Source organism: Agrilus planipennis, unplaced genomic scaffold (genome assembly GCF_000699045.2).
Source record: "Agrilus planipennis isolate EAB-ADULT unplaced genomic scaffold, Apla_2.0 scaffold85, whole genome shotgun sequence".
In the NCBI taxonomy this organism is placed as follows: Eukaryota; Metazoa; Arthropoda; class Insecta; order Coleoptera; family Buprestidae; genus Agrilus; species Agrilus planipennis.
Window position 1 is genome coordinate 983,647 of NW_020438910.1, and position 27,385 is coordinate 1,011,031.

The 27,385-nt window shown below is 36.7% G+C and overlaps 1 protein-coding gene and 1 long non-coding RNA gene across 2 annotated transcripts in view; one reads left to right on the forward strand and one right to left on the reverse strand.

Annotated features, from left to right (window-relative positions):
* Positions 1 to 27,385, forward strand: part of LOC108733858 — a 217,665-nt gene that overhangs the window by 158,898 nt on the left and 31,382 nt on the right. The window contains exons 8-9 of the mRNA XM_025973485.1: positions 4,039 to 4,211; positions 12,167 to 12,356. Coding sequence (XP_025829270.1) covers positions 4,039 to 4,211; positions 12,167 to 12,356 — 363 coding nt within the window. The remainder of the gene's footprint in view (positions 1 to 4,038; positions 4,212 to 12,166; positions 12,357 to 27,385) is intronic.
* On the reverse strand, positions 16,342 to 27,238 carry LOC108733888. Its single transcript, XR_001937295.1, has 2 exons — positions 26,864 to 27,238; positions 16,342 to 18,217 (listed from the first exon to the last, which is right to left on the reverse strand). It is a non-coding gene; the product is annotated as an uncharacterized LOC108733888 (long non-coding RNA).

Consider the following 27,385-nt stretch of genomic DNA (forward strand, 5'->3'; position numbering starts at 1 on the left):
AAGAAGTAATCGAAGCTGTAAATGGTTATTTTGAGGAGCTTGACGAATCAGTCTATAGAGATGGCATTAATAGACTGGAACACCGCTATGAGAAATGTATCAGCCTTGGAGGAGATTATGTTGAGAAATAAAAAAAAAAAATTTTTAAAAACCTTGTTTTTCTTGGTCAGGCCGGAAACTTATCAATCCACCCTCGTACCAACACTGTGGGTTACTACATTACTATTGTTACAGTCGAACCTGGATAAGTGAGAGCTCAAGGGACCGCGATCTGTTTTTCTCTTACAGAGGTTTCTCACTAACCCGAGTTTCCAGCTTACAGAGTTACAAGAGGAATCTGTCTCACTTATCATCATCATCATCATAAAGTCATCAGTCCTAAGACTGGTTGGACACGTACCTCCACTCTTTCCTATCCTGAGTTAAACTTCGCATTTCCCTAAAACTAGAACAGCCCACATCCTTAACTATTTGCGAACAGTAATCTAATCTAGGTCTACCTCTACCCCTCCTAACTCCCGTTTCTGCCTCTAATATGTCTCTGACTAGACCTTCATGCCCGAGAAGGTGTCCTACCAACCTATCTCGCCTATTTTTTATTGACTTCCATAGAGTCCTCTGTTCTCCTATTCTCTCCAATACCTCTTCATTTCTAACCTTTTCTACCCATGATATCCTCATCATCCGCCTATAACACCACATTTCGAACGCTTCTAACCTTTTCTTTTCCGGTCTCACTTATAGAGGTATATAAAAATACTGTTCGACAACATATTGAGTTTTCGTTTAGACATTATGAGGAAGTACAGAACCTTTCTTCGCAACTGCTTTTATGAACTGACTGTAATAATATTGATAAACAAACACTCGGCCATTCAAATACAACGTAAGTTCCTAGAACTATAGAAAACAACAACAGACTCACATTTGGTCATTCGAATGAAATAAGAGTCTCTTGAAATTTAAGAACGAGTCATAAAATAGCAAAAGTAAACTGTCGCTTATAGAGGTTTAGGCAAGTAGCAATCTCACTTAAAGAGGTTCACGCATAAAAAATAACTGTCACTTATACAGGTTTTATGTTTATCACTTATAGAGGCTTTAGAAGGGCAAAATGACGGGACCTGGCAAATACTCTCATTAATATAGTTTTCTCGCTTACCCTGTTCTCACTTATCCAGGTTCGACTGTATTACATTAGTAGGTAAATGGGTATCATATGGATAGTTGATTGATTTTATTAAGTCAAATTTCCACACCATTATTGAGGTATTGTCAGGCGCGTTACCATTTTTGTAGGTGGTTCATCCCACTAGAAAAAAGCTATTGTTTACTGATTTTTGCTTTTTTGAATTTACCGCTTACTGGTCGAAGGGTTATTGGCGTTGGGGAAAATACCACTAAACATACCTACACATACGTACACCGCAAAAATTGTTCGAAATTTGAACCTCGTGCTAAAAGACAGGCTTCTAGACGTCACCCAAAATAAATTAAAAATAAATATATTTCAAGGCCATTAGCGGTGGTTAATAATTTAATTCCCTTTTTAATATATGATTTCAAACGATCTTGAAGGTTAAGGACTAGGTCATGTTTAAAATGATCAACTGAGTGCCCCTTTGAAAACATACAACTTTTATACAACACTTTAATTATTCATTGTTCTTAGTTTTCCGCACATACGGATTGAAAAATTAATGGCAAATCAACAAGGGTATATCCAGTAACAAAATTGTCCGACTCTTTCCATAATTAGGCTCAAAATAATACATTTCCATTAAAAAAAATGACTTGTTCTCAAATGACAAGTCACATTCAAGACCAGTGGTTAATTGTGCCTTCAAAAATATACAAATGTCTCATCTTGTATAAAGGGTAATTGGTTCAATGGGTAGTGCTGTTTTGACATCCTCGCTTTGTTATTATTTTTTTCTACAAAGTGGATGGATCGTTTACATAATTACTAGTAACAATAATAATAAATTACGCTTTTTGTTAGATATTTGGATGTAATTTAATTATGATTAAATGCCTGTGAAAAAACATCAAGATAAAGAGCGGAAAATGTTAACATTTGTTGATATCTCTTCGAGCTGAACCTTGACCCTTGAATGCATAAGTTTTACTGACGCCATTTACTGCAATTAATTGCTATAATTAAAGATTGTAATCGTGCCAAATGAGGATGCAGTGGTGAACGCGTCGAGAGAGGTCACATGTAGACGTGACATACACACTCCTATGCAATATTTATATACGCCATTCCTGCTGAATTTTACGTCTTCAATGGAAGATGAGAAAGCTACGTAATGCGTTGCCTTGTTTGTCATAATTTTTAATAAATTCATTTTTCATTGTTGAATAAATAATTGGGATAGTAGGGATAGTTCCAACTAGTAATAGTTATTTTGTAGGTTGTATAAAATTTTGATCATCATCATTATCTTCATAGGATCGTCATAGACTATTTGGACACGTACCTTCACTTTTGAGCTAATCTTTGCATTTCCTTGAAACTAGAACATCCCACATCCCTAGCTATTGGTGATCTAATCTAGGTCTACCTCTACTCCTCTTAACTCGTGTTTCTGCTTTTAACATCCATTTTAATAGTGGTATAGTATTGTACATATTACAAACTAGCAACTGTCGCGCTACTGTGTGCCTCAACGGAAGCGCTACAAAATGTAGCTCGTGTGAAAAGGCTCTAAGACAGGGATACTTATTCTCATCTTTAACATTTAATAGTTACATAGTGTCAAAAATAAGTAAATTAACAGAATCTGATAAAATAGAAATCTAAATTATATGACAAAAAAAATGCAATTTACAAAAGTTATAAGATAAAGCATTAACTGAGAATTCAAACCAATTTACTCGTCTTGTAAATCAAGAAGCACTCAAAGTGTAGACGCTATGAGTAGAGTAAACCTTTTTACTCCATTCATATCGTGTAGAATTTTGTGAATACTTGATACATTAATTTATAGGATTCCTTCTATCATACCTGTAAGTTATTCGACGATCATCTCATCAATTTTTCCATTTTATTCACATTCTCTTCTGTGAGAAATCTTGACCTTGGAGTCTATTCTGTCGTACACCAAAATTACCGCGACTGAATTCTCGATGCCACTGAAAATCGTCATACATTAAGGGCAATTTTCTTTAAGTAAAGCATTTGTTTTTCCCATACACTCATCGATTAAGATACCGCGCGCAATTCTGTGCCAAATAATAACACGTAAAATTTTAAATTATCCAGACATTTTCAGAAAATCAAAAACTTTTGTGTAGTGGCTAATGACAGACATGTAATTTATTTAAAATGCAAATACAAAATAAAAAATACCTAGTTTTATCTTGCATTTAAATACTTTTTTCAGAAAAGCATTTTGTATTTTATTTAAAATACTTTTCCAAACGTATTTTCTATTTCTGAAATGCAAAATACATTTTTGTCGTTAAAAGTTTTGCTAGTATCACCAATCAAATATTACTTATATAAAATGATGAATGAAAGTTTTTTTAACATTGGCCATTGAAGGTATTAGAAGCTTAAAAAGAGACATTCCATGAATGCCTTTTAATTCATAAACTAAAGAGAGTCTAAAAACTTCTAAACTCCTCGGAAATGGATAATCTAAAATATTGGATCGATATTGTTTTCCGGGTTCAGTGTCATGGTCCACGGAATTTTCAAGTTCAAATTGATATCAGCACCTGCCAAATCACCACTTATCGTACCTCTAGCAAATACAAACAATATCGAATCAAAAAAGTATTTGCATTTTGTATTTAAATACTTTTAAAGAACAATTCTGCACATCTCTAGCTATTAAACATGGATCAATAATTATGAGAATGTGACCGTTTTCTGGATTATTTATATGTAGATATTATTTGGTTTGGATTTGTTATTTAGAAGAGGTTTTCCTTACATTTATTTATTAGTTATTTTGTAAATTGAATATTACCTAATAGTAATGTATAACTTTTTCTTGTAATTATAGCCAATTTTCTTTTTTTTTGTAGGTCGGAGATCAAATTCTGGAAGTAAACGGTCAATCGTTTATGGACGTGACTCATGATGAAGCTGTTGCTACATTAAAATACCATAAACGAATGTCTTTGGTGGTTAGAGATGTTGGAAAAGTGCCACATTCTTGTACACCGTATGACCAAACTTGGGATATCGGAAGTCCAGGGTAATTTAATTTTATTAATTTAAAATCGAAAAATAAATAATGCGCAAAAATGTTATAGACATTTTTCGCACTTCTCGAGTATTTTTAAGGTTCCGTATCTCAAAATGAAAAAAGGAACCCTTAGAGGATCCCAGTCTTTCAGTCTGTCTGTCTGTTTGTCTATCTGTCATGATCCATTTTCTTAAGAACGCGTGTAGGTATAGTTCAAATTACCATCAAATACACAAGTCTGTAATCCCTTAAAGCTGTGAAAGAATCAGAATTGTAAACATCACCAAATGATATACTTCGTTTACTTTCTGTAGCGATGCGACCTTCAGTTTGACCCGCGCAAAGTAGAAAAGAACAGCACTAGGCCAGAAAAGGAACGAGACAACTCTCGGCCAAACTCTTAACCGGTGAGGAGCGTATAATCCGTACAGTGCTGCACGGAAAAATTGACCATTTTATCCACTACAATTGCATTGCTCAAATGTGCTGTTATTGGTACCAATTACTACTGAAAATATCAACGAGATGTTTATTTATATTTGAAGATGTATTAAAAGCTTTAACGCTTGATTTTGACTCGCACTACTATCATGATTGAACAAAACTTTTGACAGGTACTGTATGAAAATGTATGTTTAATGAAGAAGAGTTGAGAGTATAATGAGCTTTTTTCTCCCTACCTACGATTTTGCCAGCGCTCATCCAAGACATTGGAAGGGGCACATTGTTAGAGAAAGTATATGAAGTATACCACCGTTTATGCCTCATGTTTTAATATTTGTATGGGAATCAAAACCTATTAAGTAATCTAGAATCATATATCATACAATACGGCACTATTCATTCTTTTTTCAGTTACCAATTGTAAATCTTGTTCAAATTTGATATCTACTTAAGTAATAAAATAACTTTGAAATATAATTTTGGTTAGAACTGCTACTAATCACATTTTCACATAAAGGCATTAAGAATGTAATTATACGTTTTGGGGTCTGATTTTAGGGTGTTGAGAACTTCAAACATTATTGCATATTTTGCAAATGGTACTCATTACGCCATTTGCAGTAATTCAATTTAAAACATTTAAAAAGGCGGGAAAATCTTCGAGACTCGATTCCTGTGACGAACGAACCATTTACATGTTTGTAGGTAACTCGGTGCGCGCGTCCGACTCGCACATTTTTTTTTTAAAGATAGATACATTTTAGATTTGTCTCTGTCTCTTTATATGTCACAGTAGTATTACGATTCTCTCATTTAAACAACGTTAAACATGAAATTTGGTATAAAGACGTGCATAGATTGATAATCCAATACATGAGTATTTTGGAAAAACAATTGAGCTAAAAAATAAAAGTAAAACAAAAATACTGGTATGTAGGGAAGGAAAAGTAGGGAAACAACGAATATAAAGATAGGAAACGAAAAATTAGAAGTGGCCAATTTTAGGTATCTAGGAAGTCAGATAAGTCAGGACGGAAGGAGTAGTAGGAATATAAAGCAGAGGATAACGCAGGGTCGAATCGCCTTCAACAAAAAGAAGTCACTTCTATGCTCGCGAACGGTTACTTCAGAAATTTGAAAAAGGTTGTTAAAGGTGTATATTTGAAGCACATCTCTGTACGGGTGCGAAAAACGGACAGTGGGCACGGCGGAAAAGAAAAAATTAGAAGCGTTCGGGATGTGGTGTTACAGGAGAATGATGAGGATACTCTTGATAGAGAAAGTTAGAAATGAAGAGGTATTAGAAAGAGTAAGAGAACAGAGGACTCTTTGGAAGTCAATAAGAAATAGGCGAGATAGATTGGTAGGACACCTTCTCAGGCATGAAGGTAGAAGAACCAAACATAACCAATTTTGTTAAATCAATAAACCGATAAACGAAGTTTATGTTCTTATCATTTCTCTCTAACTAACTGCGCAAATTTAATTAGGAGCGTAGTCCGTCTAAATCAAGACGGGACATTACAGACACCTTCTCAGACATGAAGGTCTAGTCAGAGACATATTAGAAGCTGAAACGGAGGTTAGAAGGGGTAGAGGTAGGCCTAGATTAGATTACTGTTCGCAATTAGTTAAGGATATGGGTTGCTCTAGCTTTGGGGAAATGCGAAGATGCGCTGGATAGGAAAGAGTGGAGGTGCGTGTCCAACCAGTCTTAGGACTGATGACCTTATGGTGATGATGATGAATTTAGCTATAGAGCCACACTTTATACAAGGTATCCAGAAGGAGTAGGGGGTATTTTTATCTGCGCTGTCCTTGCAACGGTGCGGTTCGGAGGGGTACGGTAGGGATAGGCTATTTTACTAATTTTTGGAGATATAATGACCATGGAAGTATACCCGGGAGAACATTGTGCTTTTTGTGTACGCGCCTATTATCGCAATAATGATATGATGATCATAGCCATAGATAATAGATCATAGCTCACTGATTATATCGGGCAAAATTCAATGTACGGAATGCACCGAAGGACGATACAACAACAAATGATTGAATAAATGAAAGTGTCAGTGCGTAAAAATCCATCTCAATCACTTCGCAAACGCAGTTAAGAACTTGACATTAAAAAATAGTCGTTACAGAAGATTCTGAAGCAAGATTTACATCTTACAGCCTACAAAATCCAGTTAATTCAAAAACTTAACGTTACCGATTATCTTCTCCGACTGAATTTTACAAATGAAATGCTTCAAAGCTTTTCAACGTTTGAAAATATTCTTTTTAGTAACGAAGCGAACTTTCACTTAAATGGTCACGTAAACAAACAGAACTGTTGCTACTGGGCCAAATAAAATCCAAGACATAAACATGAAGAAGTACAACATTGTCAAAAAGTTATTGCGTGGGTTGCCATGTCTGGTGAAGGTATCATTGGGCCTTTTTTTTGAAGACCGGAGATGGCGAACACTTACGTTAACAGTGGCCGGTATTGTTACATGTTATGAAACTTTTTGGTACCACAACTGCAAGAGTTTGGTGGATTTAATGTGGAAAGATGATTTCAACAAGCTGGGGCCACTTGCCACATCTCAAACCAATTGCTTGCGGTTGCCATTCAACTTTTTCCGGAAAAAGTTATCTCTCGTCGAGGCACCATCAACTGGCCTCCGAGAAGCCTCAATCTTACACCTTCTGATGATTGTCTACGGAGGTACCTTAAAGAGAAGGTGTATGCAAATAAACCACGATCTCTACTGCAATTGAAGCACAATATCCACACCGAAATGACCGCCGGTTTCAGAGAGATGTGTAGACACGTGACGGTTAATTTCCGTTTTCGGTTGGAGGAGTGCCAACAGCTCGTGGGTCAACATTTGGACAACATCATCTTTGGCACTTAATTTTCCAAAACTTTGTCTAAAAATTAACAAAAAAGATTTTTACGCACGTTAGGGTAAGTTCGTTTCATGCAAGTTGATATGTAACGAAATCATGCAACGCATTTCCCCCGCTGCCTGTCCCTATGTATGCTTAGATATTTAAAACTACGCAACGGATTTTAATGCGGTTTTTTTAGTAGATAGAGTAATTCAAGAGGAAGGTTTATATGTATAATACATGCATAATATAGTAGAGAAATACTGATAATTTTAGAGGTTTGTAAGGTGATGTCATAAATAAACACATTTTTTGCGCTTACATTGCAAACGCTGGCTGAACCCTACGAAATAGATCAAAATAATATACTACAGTATTGTATACCTTAATAGGTCTACAAAAAAGTCTGGGATGGTATAAGTCTATCTCTTAGGGATAACCCACAATAACCATTTTTATCCTTTACTTTTTATGAGAAACAATGACTTATTTACGAAGCGATTTTAATCAATACAGCATTAATCCTTATTCAATTAAGTACTTTTAAATACATTGTGCATTTAATATAGATCAATATGACCCTTTACAGCATGTAATTTAAATGAATATATTTGGAAGATATTAAACACTTAAAATGCAGGGACATAGCAGTTGCGGCGGTACCGGCCAGTTTGTATTGTCTAATAGCAAAAAAGCTGTGATTGTTGTATATAAAGACATTCTATAGTATATTTACTATCAGAATTGCACCCGTTCGAAGAATAGTGTACAAATAATACAATTAAACCAATTCCTTAACCTCTATCCCGGTATGTTTGTGTAGTTTTTTTATTTAATTTGCAAATACCCCCTACCCTTTCTGGACACCCTGTACTACGACAACTTAAAAACCAGTTCTTAGTTTTTAGAGCACTTAATACACTATTAGTTTAACATAGGTACCTACTATGAAAGAAATTTTATAGCAAGAATTGTTAGGAATGAGCTGTCACGGAACCATTAACTGCAGGTTAAGAGTGCTTTTAAAAGTTTTCCCATTAGGGAATCGTCATTCCTTAATAGGAGCTCCTTGCACTGTTCGACGTGATTTCAAACTTAAATTTTAGAGTGAACTGTGACTGCTTCATCTTGTGGTACTTAATCTGTTTGGAGACAGCAGGAAAATCGTAAAGTTGTACTGACACTGACTTTGTAATGAATAATAATAGCAAGATAGAGGGAATGCCTTCAGACTGATCGACTATCGTTTCTACATATGTATATGTACTGCAAGTGTTGAATTATCGCAAATAAATACATAAACGACGAATTTATTTATACGTTCTGTAACTTTTTCAAATTTCAAAGATTTGAACCTTTAAACCTGATGGGGATCTGGACATAATATTTTTGTCAGTCGTAATATCAAAATATACGGTAATATATTCTTTGCGTTTTTACGCCAATCGTCAGCTGAATAGGAAGAAGGGGTAGGATACAGAAGCTTAGAATTTCCAATCTTTTTCAATTATCTCATGGAGATAATGATCGAAAATTTACTTAAATATAAACTTTGGCATATTTAATAGAATTCTCGAAGAGCAGACACACTTTAGTTGGAACAACAGGGGTGATGGGCAGGGCTGGCATGTTTAAAACAAAGTGTTTTAATACAGATTTTAACATGAAACTTTTATTACATCTCCTCAAATTTTTTCGTCCATCTATCACATGTCGCATTACAGCCGGCCGCGGAGTAGGGGTAAAACTGAAAGGCGCTCGGCAGAGCAGCCAAGGCCAATATGGCGGCGCCAATAGCTAGCATGATCTAACCATTTATATTCTCACTCATTCGTGCAAGTGCATGACAATTACATTTATAGACTGTGAAACTCAAAGCGGAGATGAAATTATTGACAGAATAACTAAAGTTTAAAATGATTCAATGATTTAAATAAATATTGTTCTCAGTTTTTAACATGCGTATATCATCTGAATGATTGTATTTGTTATGTATTCCGTATTCTCATACGCAGATTGAAATTAATTTATAGTTGGATATCTTGCCTACTATTGATTTCTCATTATCATTCCCATATTCCAATCATTAAGATAAGATTAAGAACGCGATTTTAATTTTAATATCCTAAACCCTAAATAATTTTCCGAAATTTACAGTCAAATCTGAAAAGTTTCTTCACTTGCATCGTCGTTTCATAGACCCACACAATTGTTTTAAACATTGTTTAAAACACAATCTAAATAAACCATGTTCTAAATAAATGTGTTTTAAACTGTGATTAAAACACCGTTTAAAATAGCGCATACTAAACATTATTTAAACAACAACTACTTACAATGGTCACTAGATAAGTTTTGCAGTATCACATCATCCATGCGCGATGAAAATGCCAAATATCCATTCTCGAATTTGGTCGAATTTCCCGAAGCTTTCAAAAAACTTTGGGCAAACATTCGTTTATATACCAAGGGGCGGTTACAGCACGTTGACCTTCCAATATTATTCATTCTAAAATACCATGTCGTGTAAAAAATACATTATTGAGTGTTGGTGTTACACGTCGATTTTCCTTTAATAATTTTGACACTTTTGCCATGTTTTCTGAACCAGAAACGCCTTGGTCCTGAAATTATATCAAATTTACCACGTTCAAACTTACGATACAATAAACTATTGTGCGATGTGGACATTTTCCCTTCAAAACAATTTTCAACTTTTCCACACACTCATCTACGGAGAGCCTACGCAGAATGTTGTAATGCATAAAAGCTAGCAGCTCCCATCACTATACCACTCAAATATTTTATTTATTTAGAATAAATATAATCAGCTAACTAAACAAATAATGTCGACTTATTATCTATATAAGGGCTCCGTTTTATCATTTAAAAATCTTAACTAGAATTGTACAGAGGAGGATAGAAAAAAGGGCGGAAGAACTATTAGGGGAAGATCAATTTGGGTTTAGAAGAAATAGAGGAACGCGGGAGCCATTCTAGCTTTACGGGTAACAATAGAGAAAACGATAGAAAAAGGAAAGAAGGCGTACATAGGATTTGTAGATTTAAAAAAAGCTTTTGACAATGGGAAAGATGTTGAATATATTTAAAAATGTAGAGATGAGTTAAAAGATAGAAGAGTGATACTTAGTTTGTATAAAGAACAATAGGCAGTTATAGAGCTAGGGCTGCAACGTAGAAAAGTAAATATTAGGAAGAGTCAGGCAGGGATGCACACTGTCACCACTACTTTTTAATCGATGACGCGATCAACATCATTAAAGACAGTACAACTGTAGGGATAAATATACAGGGGCAAAATATTAGTATGCTTAGATTTACAGATGATATAGCAGTATTAGCATCCAGCAAGGAGGACTTACAGATAGTTTTAAATAAAATGGATTACTGACAGATCAGTACTGTATGAAAATAAACAAAAGTAAAACTAAAATACTAGTATGCAAGTGAAGAAAAAGTAGGGAATGAGCGAATATAAGGATAGGAAACGAAAAATTAGAAGAAGTGACTGATTTTAGATATCTGGGAAGTCAGACAGGTCAGGACGGCAGGAGTAGTAGGGATATAAAGCAGAGGATAGCGCAGGGTCGTGTCGCCTTTAATAAAAAGAAGTTACTTCTATACTGACGAACGGTTAACTAGAAATTCGAAAAAAGTTTTTAAAGGTGTATATTTGGAGCACGGTGTTGTACGGGTGCGAAACATGGACAGTGGACGCGGCGGAAAAGAAAAGGCTAGAAGCTTTCGAAATGTGGAGTTATAGGCGGATGATAAGGATAACTTGGGTAGAAAAGGTTAGAAATGAAGAGGTATTAGAAAGAATAGGAGAACAGAGGACTGTATGGAAGTCAATAAAAAATAGGCGAGATAGGTTGGTAGGACACCTTCTTAGACATGAAGGTCTAGTCAGAGACATATTAGAGGCAGAAACAAGAGTTAGGAGGGGTATAGATAGACCTAGGTGAGGTTACTATTCGCAAATAGTTAAGCGAAGATTAGCTTAGGATAGGAGGTGCGTGTCTAGCCAGTCTTAGGACTGACGACCTTATGATGATCATCATTAGCTATATATGAACTATCAAGATATTAACTGCAGTTTAAGATAATAAAATTACTAACCATCCTCCATTAGTAGAAATGAAAAAAACATCTCGCAGGGTTGGCATGTTTAAAACTGTTTTATGGACTGCTAAAAACACAACTAGCTAATGAAGTCAACATACCACGATAAAAAAAAACTTGTATAAAACAAGCTTAAAACGTTTAAAGTGTGTGTTTAGAATAAACGTAAAAAAATTGTTTGAAACATATGAACACATGTTTAAAACATTTTGAAGTGTTTGTTTTACAAATTTAATAAAAAACGGTTTTCTTCTAACCCTCGTAGCGGGTAGGTAAAATTTTAGAAATTTAAAACTTAATAATTTTCTTTGCTTGCCAAACCTCAAAATTATTGCTCAACGGAATGTAACGTACATACAAGTAAGTCGACAGATAGACACTGAGGTGAGCCTATAAGGCGTATAAGGGTTCCGTTTTATCATTTAATTTTTTCCTTCAAAAACTTTTTGCATATCGGATATTTTTCTTTCGCCTTTATGTGTGTTGTATTATTTCAGAAGTAGACTGGCACAAACAACCCGTAAATGGTCGGCAGCGCTGCAGATGGTGGAGGAGAAAGCGAAGTGTCTTCTTCCGAAGCCGGAATTTACTTCACTCTGCTATTACGTTGATGAATATGCTTGCAAGCATATGAACATAGATGCCTTTGTACAAGTTATGATCGAATTATTAAATACACCAGAAAAAGTAAGTATTTTTTTTGTATTTTGCATGTATGACGTGTAAATTTCTTAATCATAAATGCTTTTACCATTTATGGCGCTTCTAAGGATTACTTAAAGGAAAAAGTTCTCCAAATATAGAAGTTGCACATTTCTTATGTCACACTAGTGAAAATGCTATATACATATATGCATATACAGAGTGTAATAGAAATAAGTGCCCAGCCGAGTTCAAGGTAAAAAGCTGTTTAGGAAAATCACAATAATTTACAATCCGATGCCGGTCCTGTGTGTGCATTGGTAACATAGGCGTCTAGTGAATAGTAGTGCGATAAAAACTTTGCAGCTACATGGATGGAGAATGTAAACATTACCGATAATCAAACGACTAAGATGAACATAAACAATATATATATATATATATACAATGTTTAGACTAAATAAATTAAATAAGTACATCACAAACACCACTATGACAATGTACGAACTTAAAAGAAAAAATGTAAGTTATCCAACCATTAGTTTACAATTTGTCACACTGTCGCTTGAGACGAGCCAATATCTTCTTTGAAATTAATGATTTCGTCCCTACAGAGGTGATATGGTTCAAACCTGTAAATACGTATCAAGTCACATTATTATAACTACAGGTACATACTGACCTTCGCTAGTGTTTGATGTACTGCACATTGATTGCCTCACACAAAGTTTTAACGTTACAAGAATAAACGGCTATTACAGGATAGCTGTTAACATAAACATCCTAAATCACAGTTAATCTAATTTAACAACTAAATAATACATGAGCAAAAAAGTAAGAAACGAATACTAGACGGATACTGGTAATCATCAGCTGATTGAGTACAGTGTTGTGTGCCATATTTCTCTACCAGGGTCGGAATTGAATTTCTATATACTTTCAACTACGTTTTCTTTGAAAACGATGAACTTTTGCACATACAAACATTTACTTAATTTTGTATATAGTGCTCCTGCAAGGTCGGCATTTATTTCTGTTAAACTCTGTATAATTTTCAAACACGTCTGTCGGTCTGAAATTATGTTCTGCTTTTCTAAAAACTAATCGAACTCTCAAAAGTTGTTTTGAATTTGTATTTGCTTGAATTTCCCCGTATTGCGTTGTATTTTTCAAAAGTTGATGCCGCCCTTTTATGATTGCGTGCAATAAAATGTCTGGTTCTCGATTCGTCACTAGTCTATATATAAAAATGACTCAAATAATTGAGCAGATTTTATGAATTCCACTATTCCATAACACATTCAAAAGCGCATCTATTATATAATTTACTGAATACTACATCTAAATAATTTGATCATCTAATTTGATTTGAATCATGTCGATATAAATTATAAATAGAAACGCAAACATGTGAAAATGCACCATTTTAATCTGAAGTACCACCCATTTACCTTTAATTTAAATATCTCCTCAGATTTAGTAATAATTTGTACGATTATAATGTCTGTCGTGTTTGTTATACCTCCAGCAATTCTCTGACCTACATTATTCCCATTACAATCAGCTGTTTCTCATGTTTCACAAATTGTAAACAATGTCGAGTAGCATTCGACGACATAAAATCGACACGTTTGCAGTTAGCGTGATTGATTAGCTCATTGTCAGCAATGGAACCTAGATAACAAAGTGGAATATGACGTAGGTAGCATAGACAGTTAGTAAGTATATTTCTCCACGAAATAAGATTTCGTACATTCACGTGACGAGGTATGTCGATAAATTTATAGAAATTGTCGCTTGTCAGTACACTCAATAAGTAGTGTAAACCACAAAGGAGTTGAGCAATTTTAAAATCAATTTTAAATATACAGGGTGTTTCTGAAATAAGTAGCAAGCTTGTATGTATGTAGTCTGTATAAGTCGTTGGTAGTAGGTCAGTGTGTCTGTATTGTGGCCGCGCATACCTGGCCGCTATATCATGTTAAAATGTTTCTATATATATTTCTATTTTTATTATTCTTGTTTGTAAATATCTTTTCAAACTTTCTGTTAAAATTGTGTTGTATTGTTCTGTTATTCTCATTATGTAAATATCTGTCTTAATATTTCTATTTCAAATCTTTTGTGTATGTACCTATCTATTGTGTTCTCTGCAAATAACTTTATTACTTGGACTTTTCTATAATCCCTTTTAACATTTCAACTTCACGTACTAACTGCATGATGTCAATAACTATTGTCCCTTCTTAATTGCTTTTTAATGATAGGTTTCTTCAGCGGTTTAGGGTTAACATTCTATTTGTCTATTTCTTAGTATTTTGTATATTCACATTTCCAGATTTTATTCTCTTCTAATTGGTTCCCTACTTTCATCTAAATGCTTCTAGCTCCGCCCTAATAGTTTTCCTAACATTTTCATTTCCAAAACATTAACACTTCCTAATTCGATTTTCTACAGTTCAAGTCAATTCATCTGCTAAGTCTTCTAGTTTTATTCTCAGTTCTTTTCACTTCTAATTTCATTGTTCTAGTTTTGTAAATATATTGTTAAGTTGTTAGTCCCGTTTGATTTCATTTGTTTCATTTGTTTCATTGTGTTATTTGACCTTATCTCACCTAAAGTATCATAGGCCAGTGGATTTTTATGGGGTTGTATGAAACAGTGCGTGTTTCTTTTAACAAGAGGTTTCAATTTCGAACTATTTTTCTAGTGCACCTAGGTATGTGTATGTGTGTTTACTGGTGTCGTAAAAAAATTTTGTAATGGAGGGATATAACACTCATTAAAAAGGCAACACTCTTTGGCAATACCTAATGGTTACCTAACGTTAATTTTTTCTTTCTTTTGTGTTCTTATTACCACATCGACGTGTATTTTCTGCTAATATTTACTTTATTAGTTGTTCCACAACCGTTACTTTTTATATTCTCCATCGATAGCTGCTTGATTGTTCAATGTTTCTGTACGTTGTCAATTCATGCACAGGATCGGCTTCGGATTGTAACTTCTTTTGGTTTTCTTTTGTTAGCACCGTAACCATACTGCTTTACTAATTATGCGATTCCCTATTGCTTCTAGTTAACACCCGCCAAAGCATGCTACTTATTTCAGAAAAACCCTCTATGCGAAAAGAATTTACTGTATTATTGCTACGAATTTAAAGCAGAAATCATAAATCTAAAATGTTAAAAAACATATATACAGTCTATTTCAATTTGTTAGAATTGTGACCTTGAAGAAATCTGCGCGAATATAGAAAGAATACACACTAGGCGCGAGCAAGACAGAAATAGTTGGAACAAGCTTGAACGAGCAGAGCCTCAATGGGCGGTCTTAGGAGATCGGCTAAAACTATACAGTACTAGACGAAAATGTTTAGTAATTTCTTAAAGCAAAAATGTATATAAATTAACAATAGAAAACAAAGTAAAAGTTTTATAGGTGTGTAGAACGTTAAGTTAATTCACTTGTTATTATTTTTGGCTAAATATGCTTTTAAATAAAGCATATTCTTAAATTTTAACGAGGCAGTTTAAATAATTTTGCAAATGGTACTGTACACTTTTGTCTAGTTCTCGCTCGATGATCGGTGGAGAAATGAGCGTCCTAATGAAGGGAAGGGGCATATCTCTAACTTCTTGAAACGAACAGTAAATGATAACTAGTGTAATAATCAGATTATTTTTGAAAAAGGTGCTAAAACAACATAACTGTAGGTAAAGTCCGTAGGAAGTACCTATACCTAACTAACTGAAATTTAACGCAATTGTTGTATTGAAGTTAAGTGCTTGTTGCGCATAACTGTTTGTTTATGGCACGGTTGTATTTGACTGTTTATATATTCGAGAATTTCATTTTATAAAATGATGACATATGATAGAGTAATCCCGAATGTTTTATAAAAAGCTAGCAAACCTTTGTTTGTTTTCGATTTATTTATTTCAATTATGAAAAAACCAGTTGATTATTGAAGTAAAGTAAATTTTATTTAGCTTGAATATTTAAACAATAGTGAGTTACAATTTTCACCAATGTTCTTTTACTGACAATCTTTCTTTTACAACGTCTTTCTTACAACTACTTTCCGAACAGGATTTGAACTAGACGAAACATAAACTTTGGTTAATACAAATCACGGCTTGTTTTCTTAATCTAACAATAAGCAACATAAAATACTTGATTTATTAATCTACGAACTTACATTACATATTATGAAATCGTTGTATTCTAACAGTTTGTGGTTAGGAGGCGACACCATAACTCATGTGTCTATCCGAGTGAATCCTATCAAAGATGCACCAAATGAATGTTGTTGTAAAGACTGAGAGTGTCAAAGGAAGTGTCGCACTACAACTTGACGAGAAAGCAAGTATAGAATTTGGAACCAGCGTACTGCAAGCAGCAAAATGCAGTAAAGTCAAGTTACGTTGCGGTAGAAATAAAATCCACCTGTGAAAGGCAATCTACAACTTCGTGACATGTAATGAGGTGACGAACGTCGGTAGTAACGAGAAATAAATTCCGGATTTATTAAGCTGCCTAACCGTGTGATTTTTACAGTGAGAGTGGTAAATATGATTAATTTCCGAATTTCTAACGTTAGAAATATTTAGCTACATGATACATAGCGAGGAGTTTTCGGTATTACACGCTTTTCTTGTATTGAAATGAGCCAGTTTTTTGGAAATGATTGGGAGCGATTTCTTTGAACCATGTTGTGAATTAATTGGCCACTCAAGTCATTGACACATTTAAACTTACAATAAAAGGAGAGTGACACGAACAAGAAAATGTTTTTTGAGGGTCAGGAATCTATTTTGGAGACCAAAAGAAAATTCAAATAAATCAGAACGAGTTATGGCAATGGAATATGCATGAAAACTATAGTACAATCGATTACGATAAAGTTTTTACTGCCGAAAACGGCATGCGAAATGCCCTGGGAGTTGCAGACAGGGTAGAGATTGGGAAGTGTACGTGCATTAAGGGTACGATAACCTCCACAGGATCTCCACCGGCGACGCATTGTTCTGTTTGTCGTATGGACCATTAAAAAACAGGAAGTTGCATCTACAGATTAAATTGATACGTGGCGGGGAGTGAGATCAATGAGATGCTGAGTTTAATGTTCCATTTCTCAGAATACTCTCTGTCGAATCTGGTGAGCGCGGTACCCACCCGATGTTACCAGGTAAAGAGACAACATGTCCAGAAAACATTTCTTATATAATGCTGGGTAAATAACAGAATGTGTGCGCTGTTGCACCATCCTGTTGAAACCACACATGTAGTTACCCATGTCACCGAAAAGATTACCGAATCTAGACTAGAGAAAATTATGTAGCATTGCGCAATACCAATTAGAGAGGTCATCGTTGCAGTAACATGATCCTCTTAAAAAAATTACGGACCCCACCACATCTAACTAAAAACATACACCGCACTGTAACCCCAGGAATGTGGAGTAGTCGTTGATGGATTTTCCGAGGATTATTTTCAAACTAGTAACGGAATTTTGTTTATTCACTGCGCTTGAGGGATGTAAATGTGCCTCGTCCGTAAAGAGAACAACTTCAGTAAGGGGAATGTCCCGAAGTTATTGACACAAAGTTGTACGAGTTTCCCAATCTCATTCAAACAGTTCATGTGTAAATACAACTTTGCAGGGTGCATTTTGAAGTTTCGGTACCGAATTCTCCGAAAACTTTGATCAGGGGAGCCGCGTGTTTCCTTGCAGAGGGGCGTGAACATTGTTTAATCGAAGTTCTCACAGATACCACATTGTCCGGTTTTGTTGCAATCCTAGGTCGACCGGTAGGTTTTCTTTTTTAATGCAAAATCTGCTCGTCTGAAGTTTGACACCCAACTTTGAATTGCTTTTATTCGGGAACGGGATCACGGTGACCTAAAATGAAGCGTGCGCGTTAGAGGATCTACCAACTCAAAAAAACAGGTCGTTCTAGGAGTAATTAAGGCCCTTTTTAGCGGGAACGGCATGATGGATGCAGCTGTTGGTCAACATTGGAACGGTAGAATACTCTCGAATATTCGAAATAGTCTAATCAATAGGGAACTGCCCAATGTTAAATTTCCCGAAAATGCTAACAGGAAATAAAAATATGGTGGTATAGAACTGAAAATTGTAAGAATTTTTTCCAATGTATTCGCGATGTCTAGGATATTCTAAAAAATTTGTAAAGTCGACAAAAACGGTTTTTTCCAAAAAAGGAAAACTAAAGCTCCTAGAGATAAAAGTAAAATAAGAAAGTTGTAGATATTAAAAAGATCTATCGATTAATTCTTTTGCTATCGATCGGTGTATCACTTTTCGAGATATACCTATCGAAAAAACCAGCGAAACTCAATTTACCGTTTTTTAAATTGCTACTTGAAGCAAATGTAGCCTTTAACAAGACAAAAGGTATGTTTATTGGAAATTAAATATTATTTAAAAAATTTTTCGAAATATTCAGCTTTTTCGAAAAAAAGGTACTTTCGAAAATCGGTTCCTCTATCTCGAGGGAAGGTCCGACGGAAAGCATTTTGGGCTTATTTTTATCTTTAAAGGTTTGGGCACATGTTGACGAGACGAGTACGGGCCGTGTGCGACAGAGTTTCGTACGAGATAGGTATGTTTCTCGTTCCGTAGACGTCGAAGTCACACCGTAACGAGCTACGTTTCCTCTTAATTACAGTAAAAGTTCCTTATTCACGTTCCCTTATTCGCGTTTTTATTATTTCCAGTGTTCGCGGTTGAAAATTTCATTATTCGCGGTTGCAATCAGTAAACAGAAAAGGATTCGGTGTCATTTATTAAGGGGATTGATTGCAATAGACCGCTCGTGCCTAGTGTGAATTTTTTCGAGAACATGGGTTTCTATTCTAAACATTGTGATTTAACGCTGCGAGATAAATATGTGATTTTTTGTATAGTAACAGGCAAAGGTTCACACTAACTCGGTACGTTTTTGGTTTTCAATAATATAGTCATTAAAAGATTTTACAAGTGCTTAATTTTGATGCTTCTTGTAGGACACGTATTTTCAATAGAAATTAAAAAATGGCCTTCGACAGGCTTTAGAACAAAGCTTTAACTATCTTACTATAAAATTTCAAACCTCTGTTCCAAACATTAAACTCATGATATCTAGAACTGATAAGCATGTTTTTTACTCTACAGCGCGTGTACTACTCAATCCCTTTAATGAATCGACATCTTTTAAGTATGTACTGTTGGTACGAGCCGAGGCAGCTTTTATAAAAGATATAACTGAGTAAACAGAAAAGGATTCGGTGTTATTTTTCAACGTATCGGCTTCTTTTAAATACTGTTGGCTCGTGCCGAGGGGAATTTTATAAAAGATGTAACCGAGTGGACTAATTTCAAAATTCAAAACAAGAAAAAATCAATAAATTTTTTAAACTCTTGCCAAAAGTTGATATTAACGATTAATTTTTAATGCGAATTTATCAATACATGGATTTTATTTTGATACATATTCGTTTTATTTTGGAACCTTAGAACGTATCCTCTATGATTCCATACTAATTACCATTCCATGTTCTCGGTTTCTGTATTCGCGGCATATTTATGGAACGTATACCCCGCGAATAAAGGGCTCTTACTGTATTGTGATATATACTTTGGTACGTCTGAAAGTCCGAATATTTTTTCGAATTTCACAAATACAGATTTAGTTGTAGTACCGTTAGCTTTAGAATCAGAGGAAAATTGTAGAAGTAAAAATTCGAAGAAAAGAAAAATTTGGGTTCATACTGACTGGAAAATTAGATCTACAAAGAAAGAAGCTTTTCGACATTTATTTTTAACCTGTATTTTAATAAAAATCAATAAAAAAATATTAATTATACTTACCCCAGAATAAAATAATTTGCGACGGCGTTACAATGTTCTACGAAACTGTACTACAGCATGCGAAAGTTCACGGGACGAGCACAAGAAAATTTAAACAAAATTCGTTGACCGATTGTCGTTGACGAGATACTCAAACGACACCCGTTCCCTTTTCGGGATACAATTACTTCCAAATGGGAATCGTACGTATCTCATAAAAACCTTAAGAGTTGTAGTACTTTCACGGTAAAAAAGAGTAGCAAGGATTCTATAGTTCAAAGTGTCCATAAATGAAGACACTAAAAATTGAAGCGAATTAAAAAAAAGCTTCCTCTAGGAGCTTTAGTTTTCTTTTTTGTCAAAAACCTTTTTCTTTTCGACATTACGAATTTTTTAACATATCCCAGACATCGCGAATTCATTGGAAAAAAACGCTATGTTTCTATATACGACCATATTCTTTATTTCCTGTTAACATTTTTGGGGACTCCTTGCCTCTATTGATTGGGTTAAAAGTAAACTACCAAAGGGCTGTTTGCGGTTAGGAGGCGAGGATTGGATTTGGACCACAAATTGGCTAAAAAAGAAACACTAACAGGTTTACTAGAGCAAGAAGGTTTTGTATTTTTTGCCATCACGCACAAAACCGTTGCACTTGATCTATGATAAAAATGGTTCCGCCAAACGATCATTTATACTGAAATTGAAACTTAGCGGTAATAATGCGTAATGACCAATTTTGTTGGCAACTTTACGGAGCAAACTGCAAGTATTCCGCTACATTTGCCGTTTGACATTTATGTTGTTTGTGTTTGGTCGATTTCCAGTTTTTGATCTTTTTTAAGCTTTTAACTTTCAACTACTTCAGTAAGTACCAATTAAAAAAGTTGTTCTCGTAGTAGTGTAAATAGTGGAGTTAATTTATCTCATAAAATGAGAAATGCGGAAGCAGTTGAATAAGTTTTTTGACATTTATAAATAAAAATTTAAAGCTGTTTCGCTTGACTTAAGAACGGTTGGATCGATTTGGCTGATTTTTTTTAAATGTTTATTGTAGTCCGAATAAGGTTTTAAAGGAAGTAAAAATTGGAAGTTGTCCTAAAAATTGGAAAATTGAGGAAAATGAAGTGCTTTTTTCTGTAGGATTTTTATAGGAATTGAAAAATTGAACCTGGTTGAATTACGGGAATTACGTAATGGTTATTTACAGAACATCGACTTAGAGAAGGGGCGGGTTACTGCCAATTAAAATAAATATTGTTAATGATTTATCACTAATAAAAGATTTTAATTTAAGTACATCTGTCAAAAAATACTGTATTTTGTATGGTTCCCGATCAAATCTCGAGAATGTCTCCCTGTTCCCCTCGAGCGTACTGTTCTTTTTTTTTTTCAAGGCTGCGTGTGTATAATTCGATAAATTTGAATAATAATAATAAAAATAAATGAATTTATCGTATGAAAAAACGAGCTTCATCATTAATCCTTTATGGAAGTTAATACAAAATAGGGTAGATAGGTTGGTAGGACACCTTCTCAGGCATGAAGATCTAGAGAGAGGCAGAAACAGGAGTTAAGAGGAGTAGAGGTAGACCTAGATTAAATTACTATTCGCAAATAGTTAACGATGTGGGTTGTTCTAGTTCTAGGGAAATGCAAAGATTAGCTCAGGATAGGAAAGAGTGGACATGCGTGTCCAACCAGTATTAGGACTGACGACCTTATGATGATGATGAGGAACTACTGCTGACACCCATGTAGGTTCACGGAAATATTTACTTCATTTCTGCTTTTATAAGTAGCATAAAACACAGACAACGCTAATTTTTGTAAAAATTAAACTAAATAAGTTACTATATTGACAAACACGAAGTTTTCACCTTACGCCGTTAGTCGAGTATATGTATTTATTGCAATATGATGCCTTTTTGCGGGACGCACTCGTCAGCTCTCATTGATGTTCCTATAACTATATTAGATGCTTCAAAAGGATCCATAAGCAGTGACGTTTTACGAATTATTTAATGAATGTTACAATAAAATTTTATTCAAGCTGTCATTAGATAACCTATAATTTTGGATTAGCCATCCGACATTGTTTCCAAATTTATATTAGATTTTCTGACCGTTGAATATCAAAATTTGATGTATATTTTCAGGGGTCAAAAATTAAAATTAATACTTCTTGTTATTTGACTTGGCATGAACACAAAATGTAAACAAAGTGTTGCAGTATTCAATTACTGCCCCATATATGTAAAAATACTGTTGTTGTTGATTTTAAGACCACTAACTATTAACTAATAACAACACTCAATTTTAACAATTTATTTCTACTCCGTTTACACTTAGCAGATACAAGTTTTTATATCCGTACTTCTACGACTGACTATCCCACATTGCCCCTGCAGGGTGCAGGATAAGTGCCTGTTGCGCAAGTGTATCTTGCGTCTATGCGTGCGTTTCCAGATGGCCCTTATGTAATCAGGATACGAACAAGGAAATTCCACCCTTCGCCAACATAAATTCCACCCTCCTCTAACATATATGCTTTCGAATTTTTTTTGTTCTTGAAGAATATATCACCTTTTTATTTGTTTTTCTATTTTGTACAATATGATATGACTTACTAACTATTTGCTTGAATTTGAATTGTTGTTGGTTTGATAATCGAATAACAGTTTGGATCGTTGTTGATTGCACTGTAAGATTTTAATTGATTTTGCTTGGTAGATCGAATATCGAATGCCAAAAATTTTTTTTATTTTATTAGATTATTCTCGAGGAGGCGAAATTTTCAAAAGACATCCCCTGAAGGGAGGTAGTGTTGGATTTTTACCGACTAAAACCCCACCTCGAGTGGGGAGATAAACCCTGAGGGTTACTCATCCCCGGGAAAGGAATGGAGGGTTGGGATTTGGGAGAGGAATGAGAAGAGAAATTTGTTAAGCGTGGGGAAGATTCGGGGGGGGGGGAGAACTGTCGGAGTAGGTGGTCCACCTCGGGGATGGATACTCGCGCTAAAAAGCGAAGCTAGGAGTGAGCTCATTGTAGAAGGTGACAGGGCCTTCGGAAACGGTCGTTTGGCTTCGGAGCGAAGTTAGAGTGTCGAAATTGTGGGGTTTGCGTGGCCTGCCACTGAGTCCCGGAGATTTGCTGCGAATGAGATGCAGCCACAGGAAGAGAAGGTAAACCGGTTTCTTTCAGAATCTGGGTGTTTCTGACGAATCAGGGATAGTTTAGTGCGGAACGAAGGATCCGCATGTAGGTGCCTTGAAGAGGTTTCAGGCGGTGAGGAAGGGTGCAGCCCCAGACCGAAATGGCGTAGGAGCAAATGCTCCTGATTATTGCGTTAAACGCACGAATGCACATTGCCTTGTTACGGGTAGTTGCTATGTAGGGCCGCCAGTTTAGGGTCCTGTCTAAAACGACGCCTAGGTAGGTGACAGACTTGGTCCACTTGACGGGGCGGTTGTTAATGGAAAGTTTCCATTTTCGGTACCAGTTTAGGAGCAGGGGCAGAAACTTATCAATTCTCCCTGTGCATTGGAGAATGGTTTGGGCGGAGTTTATACGGGCAATGTCGTCCTCGTAGAGAGCTGTCAAAATAGAAGTGTCGGAGGGCATGTCCGCACAGAACAGGTTAAATAGAATAGGTGATAGTTTGGAGCCTTGTTGGACACCGGCAGTGACGGGTTTACTGGCAGAGAGAACAGAGCCGACGCAGACCCGAAGGCTTCTGCCTGTGAGAAAGGACCTGACAATTCCAACTAGAAAATGTGGAATGATAAAGGCGATGAGTTTTGAGATGAGACCTTCGTGCCAGACTCGGTCGAATGCTTGTTGGACGTCAAGAAGAAGTATGGAGGTGTGATGCCGCTTATTAAGGTTGTCGGAAATATATTCAAATACACGAAGAAGTTGGTGTTCGGTGACGTGATGCCTGCAGAAGCCGTGTTGATGATCGGGGAGAAGAGCCGATCGAAAAGTAGGTTGAGGGAGAACTGAGGGGCTTCCTTTTTTTGGGGAGACAGATGACAGTCGCTTCCTTCGAGACCAAAGGGAAGTGGTGCAGCCGCATGATGGCGTTTGTGATGTTGCAGAGTGCAGTTATGTGCTTTGACGGCAAGACTTTGAGGACTCCGTTTTGAATTCCATCAGCGCCAGGGGCTTTCCTCTTTTTCAGAGAACGGATAGTAAGGGAGATTTCATGGGGTGTAGTGTGTCTGAAGTCGGAAATTAGGGGAACGAAGTTCTGGGAGACGGCTTTGGTATGCTCGTGAAAGTCGGCAAGGTCCGCTGGACCAGGTAGTGGAGAGCACTACAGACATAATGAGTCTGCGAAGATTGCAGCTTTTTCTTCGTCTGAAGAATAGGTAGAGCCGTTCTGTTTTAGTGGCGGAAGATGAAGAGCTCTGTTACGAAGAGAACGGATCACTTTCCAAGTGCTTCGGGGGTGTGTTTCTGCCTGAGCGATATAACCATCGAAGAATGCGTTGCGGAATTCAGTGAGAGTGAGTATCTAGCTCTCGTTGAAGGGCGTTTACTTCTGCACGGTGTGCGGACATGTGGTGTCTATTCCACAGACGTCGGGCCTTGTTTTTCCTCTTAAGGAGGTCAAAAATATCTGCGGGGAGGGTTCTGTCTTTGGTGAGCGTGGGGCGGGAGGTGGTAGATAGCGCTGGTAATCTCGTTTGAAAGGAGATTCACAGCTTCGTCAAGTTCCGCTATTGTGCGAATGAAGATGTTTCGAAGGTGTAACAGAGGTGTAGCCAATCTAGTGACGTGATTGCGTTTAGGGGGTTGTTGATTGGGCGGCCGACTTCAATCAGGGTTGGAAGGTGATCCGAACTTAGTGCGTCAATTACGATAGGGTCGGTGGAAGATGTAACATTTTTTGTGACAAAAATGTCAAAGATGTCAGGGAATCGATTGTGGGGGGCGGGGAGGAACGTGAGGTCAGGGGGTGCTTCAACTGTGAGGTTGAAGTGAAGAATTTTGGCAAGAAGGGAGGTGCTTTTACTATTGGTTTGTCGACAACCCGAAGTTTCGCGTTAAAATCGCCGGCGACGATAGTTGGAACGCCTGGGGGGAGTAGAAGGGGGAGTACAGAAAGGTCTCTGTCCGTAGGTGGTGAGTAGAGAGAGAGATAATCTTAAGAGGACCGGAAGTTAGCGAAACTTCGATGACGACTGTTTCTAATGAGTTTGTGGCCAATGAGATAGGCCTGCGCCTTAAAGAATTCCTAACAATACTGGCGACACCGCCGGCACTGCGGTTTTCACGGTCCCTTCTGTAGGATGAGAAGTTTGGGGCGAAAAGTTTGATTTTTTCGGACAGATGAGTTTCGGTGATGCAGGCAACAACGATTGACTTATCCTCGAGGAAGTGCTCGAGTTCAGTCAATTTACCTCTAATGCTTTGCGCATTCCAGGTAACTATGCGAAGATTGTCTGGGTGGGCTGTATTACTTATTGGTGGACGTTTGAAGGACGGTGACCAGACTTGCTACCATCGTTTGAACGATGGCCTGGATCCTTTGTTCAAGAGAAGAAGCTGCAGGTGTGTTTGGGGACGCATTGCGTTTTTGAAGGAGAAGGGAGGGAACTGCTGTCACTGCCCTGGCGTAAGATTTTTGGGGAGGGTCCTTCCGGGGATGGCTATTTGACGGGGCGCTGGTTGCACTGACTTTTGTGTGTTGGAAGAACTTCAAACAACGGCGGCATTGGGGGATGTCTTTTGTGGCTCTTTTTGGCTCAACTTTTACGCTGAGCCCGCAGACCTTGCTAAGTTTGAAGATAGACATGGACTTCGGGGATGATCTGTCCAGACGAACGGGCACCAAGGGCCAGATTTTTCCACCATTGGATATTCGGTGGACGCCGCGGATGTCGAAGCCTTTGTGAACAAGTTTGGCTTTGACATCGTCTGTGGAGATGTCTTCGCAAACTCCACGAAGGACAACATGGAGATCGCGGTCTTGTTTCAGTTGGTTTGTACCAAACTCAACTTTGGATTCGTCGAGGAACGACGAGAGTCGACGAAAATCGTCAACGGAGTTCGGGTAGACTCTTACAGAATCTTTAGTGTTTATGACCCGACGTGTGACGATGCCGTGGTTGTCCATGGCGCGAAGAATTTTCGGCCAAAGGGACTTTTGGCTGATTTCGATGGGTGGAGGGGCCTTGGAGTTTTGGCTAGTTGCGCCGGTCTCTGCCTCAGAATCAGAGGACGTTGAGGATGCCGAAGACAGAAAAGTAGCACGTCTTCGGCGCTTGTTACGCCGCTTCTCGACTTCTGTGAAGCCGTCAGCGGCAGTCGGAGGAGAGTCTGAATCGGACAATTCAGCCCAGGTAGCAGAAGAAGGCACGACGTCCTCGCACATTGGGAAGATGGGGAACTTTCGGAGTGTTGTCACAAGAATTCGTTGATTATGGCGAGCTTCGACTGCAGCTCGCTCGCCAAGGGCATAATTTCCGCAAGAGTGCGGGGCTCTTGGGGGTAGCCATTTTGAAATGGTTGGCTAAAGAAGTTTACCTACTCCTATGAGACGTATTGTATATGGTACAAAGCAAGAAAATGTTAGGTTTTTATTGTTAGTTTAATTGGTGGGGGGTTGAAAGGGTCCAGAGGTACTTTGCGTACTCCGTCCCAGAGAACTGTTGGTTAGTAATATTTTAAATTGGTTAAACTTACCTAAAAAACGGCTGGGCAATTGTTGAAAACTTGTAGATATTGATGAATATTAAACCACCTGGTTTAATATGTCGTCGCTATATAGGCAGTGATAACTGTCGGTTGTTGTGTTCGTCGGCTGCGGTAGCTGGTAAGAAGACGGTAGAGAATGTTGCTGGTCGCAAGTACGTATAGAAGCTCGAATGGTTCGAGCTCGAGTGCGTGCCAAAAATTTGCTTTTTCGTTGTTTAAATACAATCAGCACAAAATAGGCAACGCCCATCGTGCAAATTACCCCTTCGCCATAGCTCAGGTATCCTCGGTACATTCCGAAGTGATGACGTAGCTACGGACCTGGGTTTTCTATTTACTAATGATATTGTGAGATCTACTTGGTCCGATCTCTTGTTAATAAAATTATTATATTACCTATATCTACATAAATAAATACACCGTAATAGCAGAGAATTGTTTCCTATACCAACTGGCTATATATAGGAGTATTACATAAATAAATGCTAAATAGCATCCTTTTTTTATTTT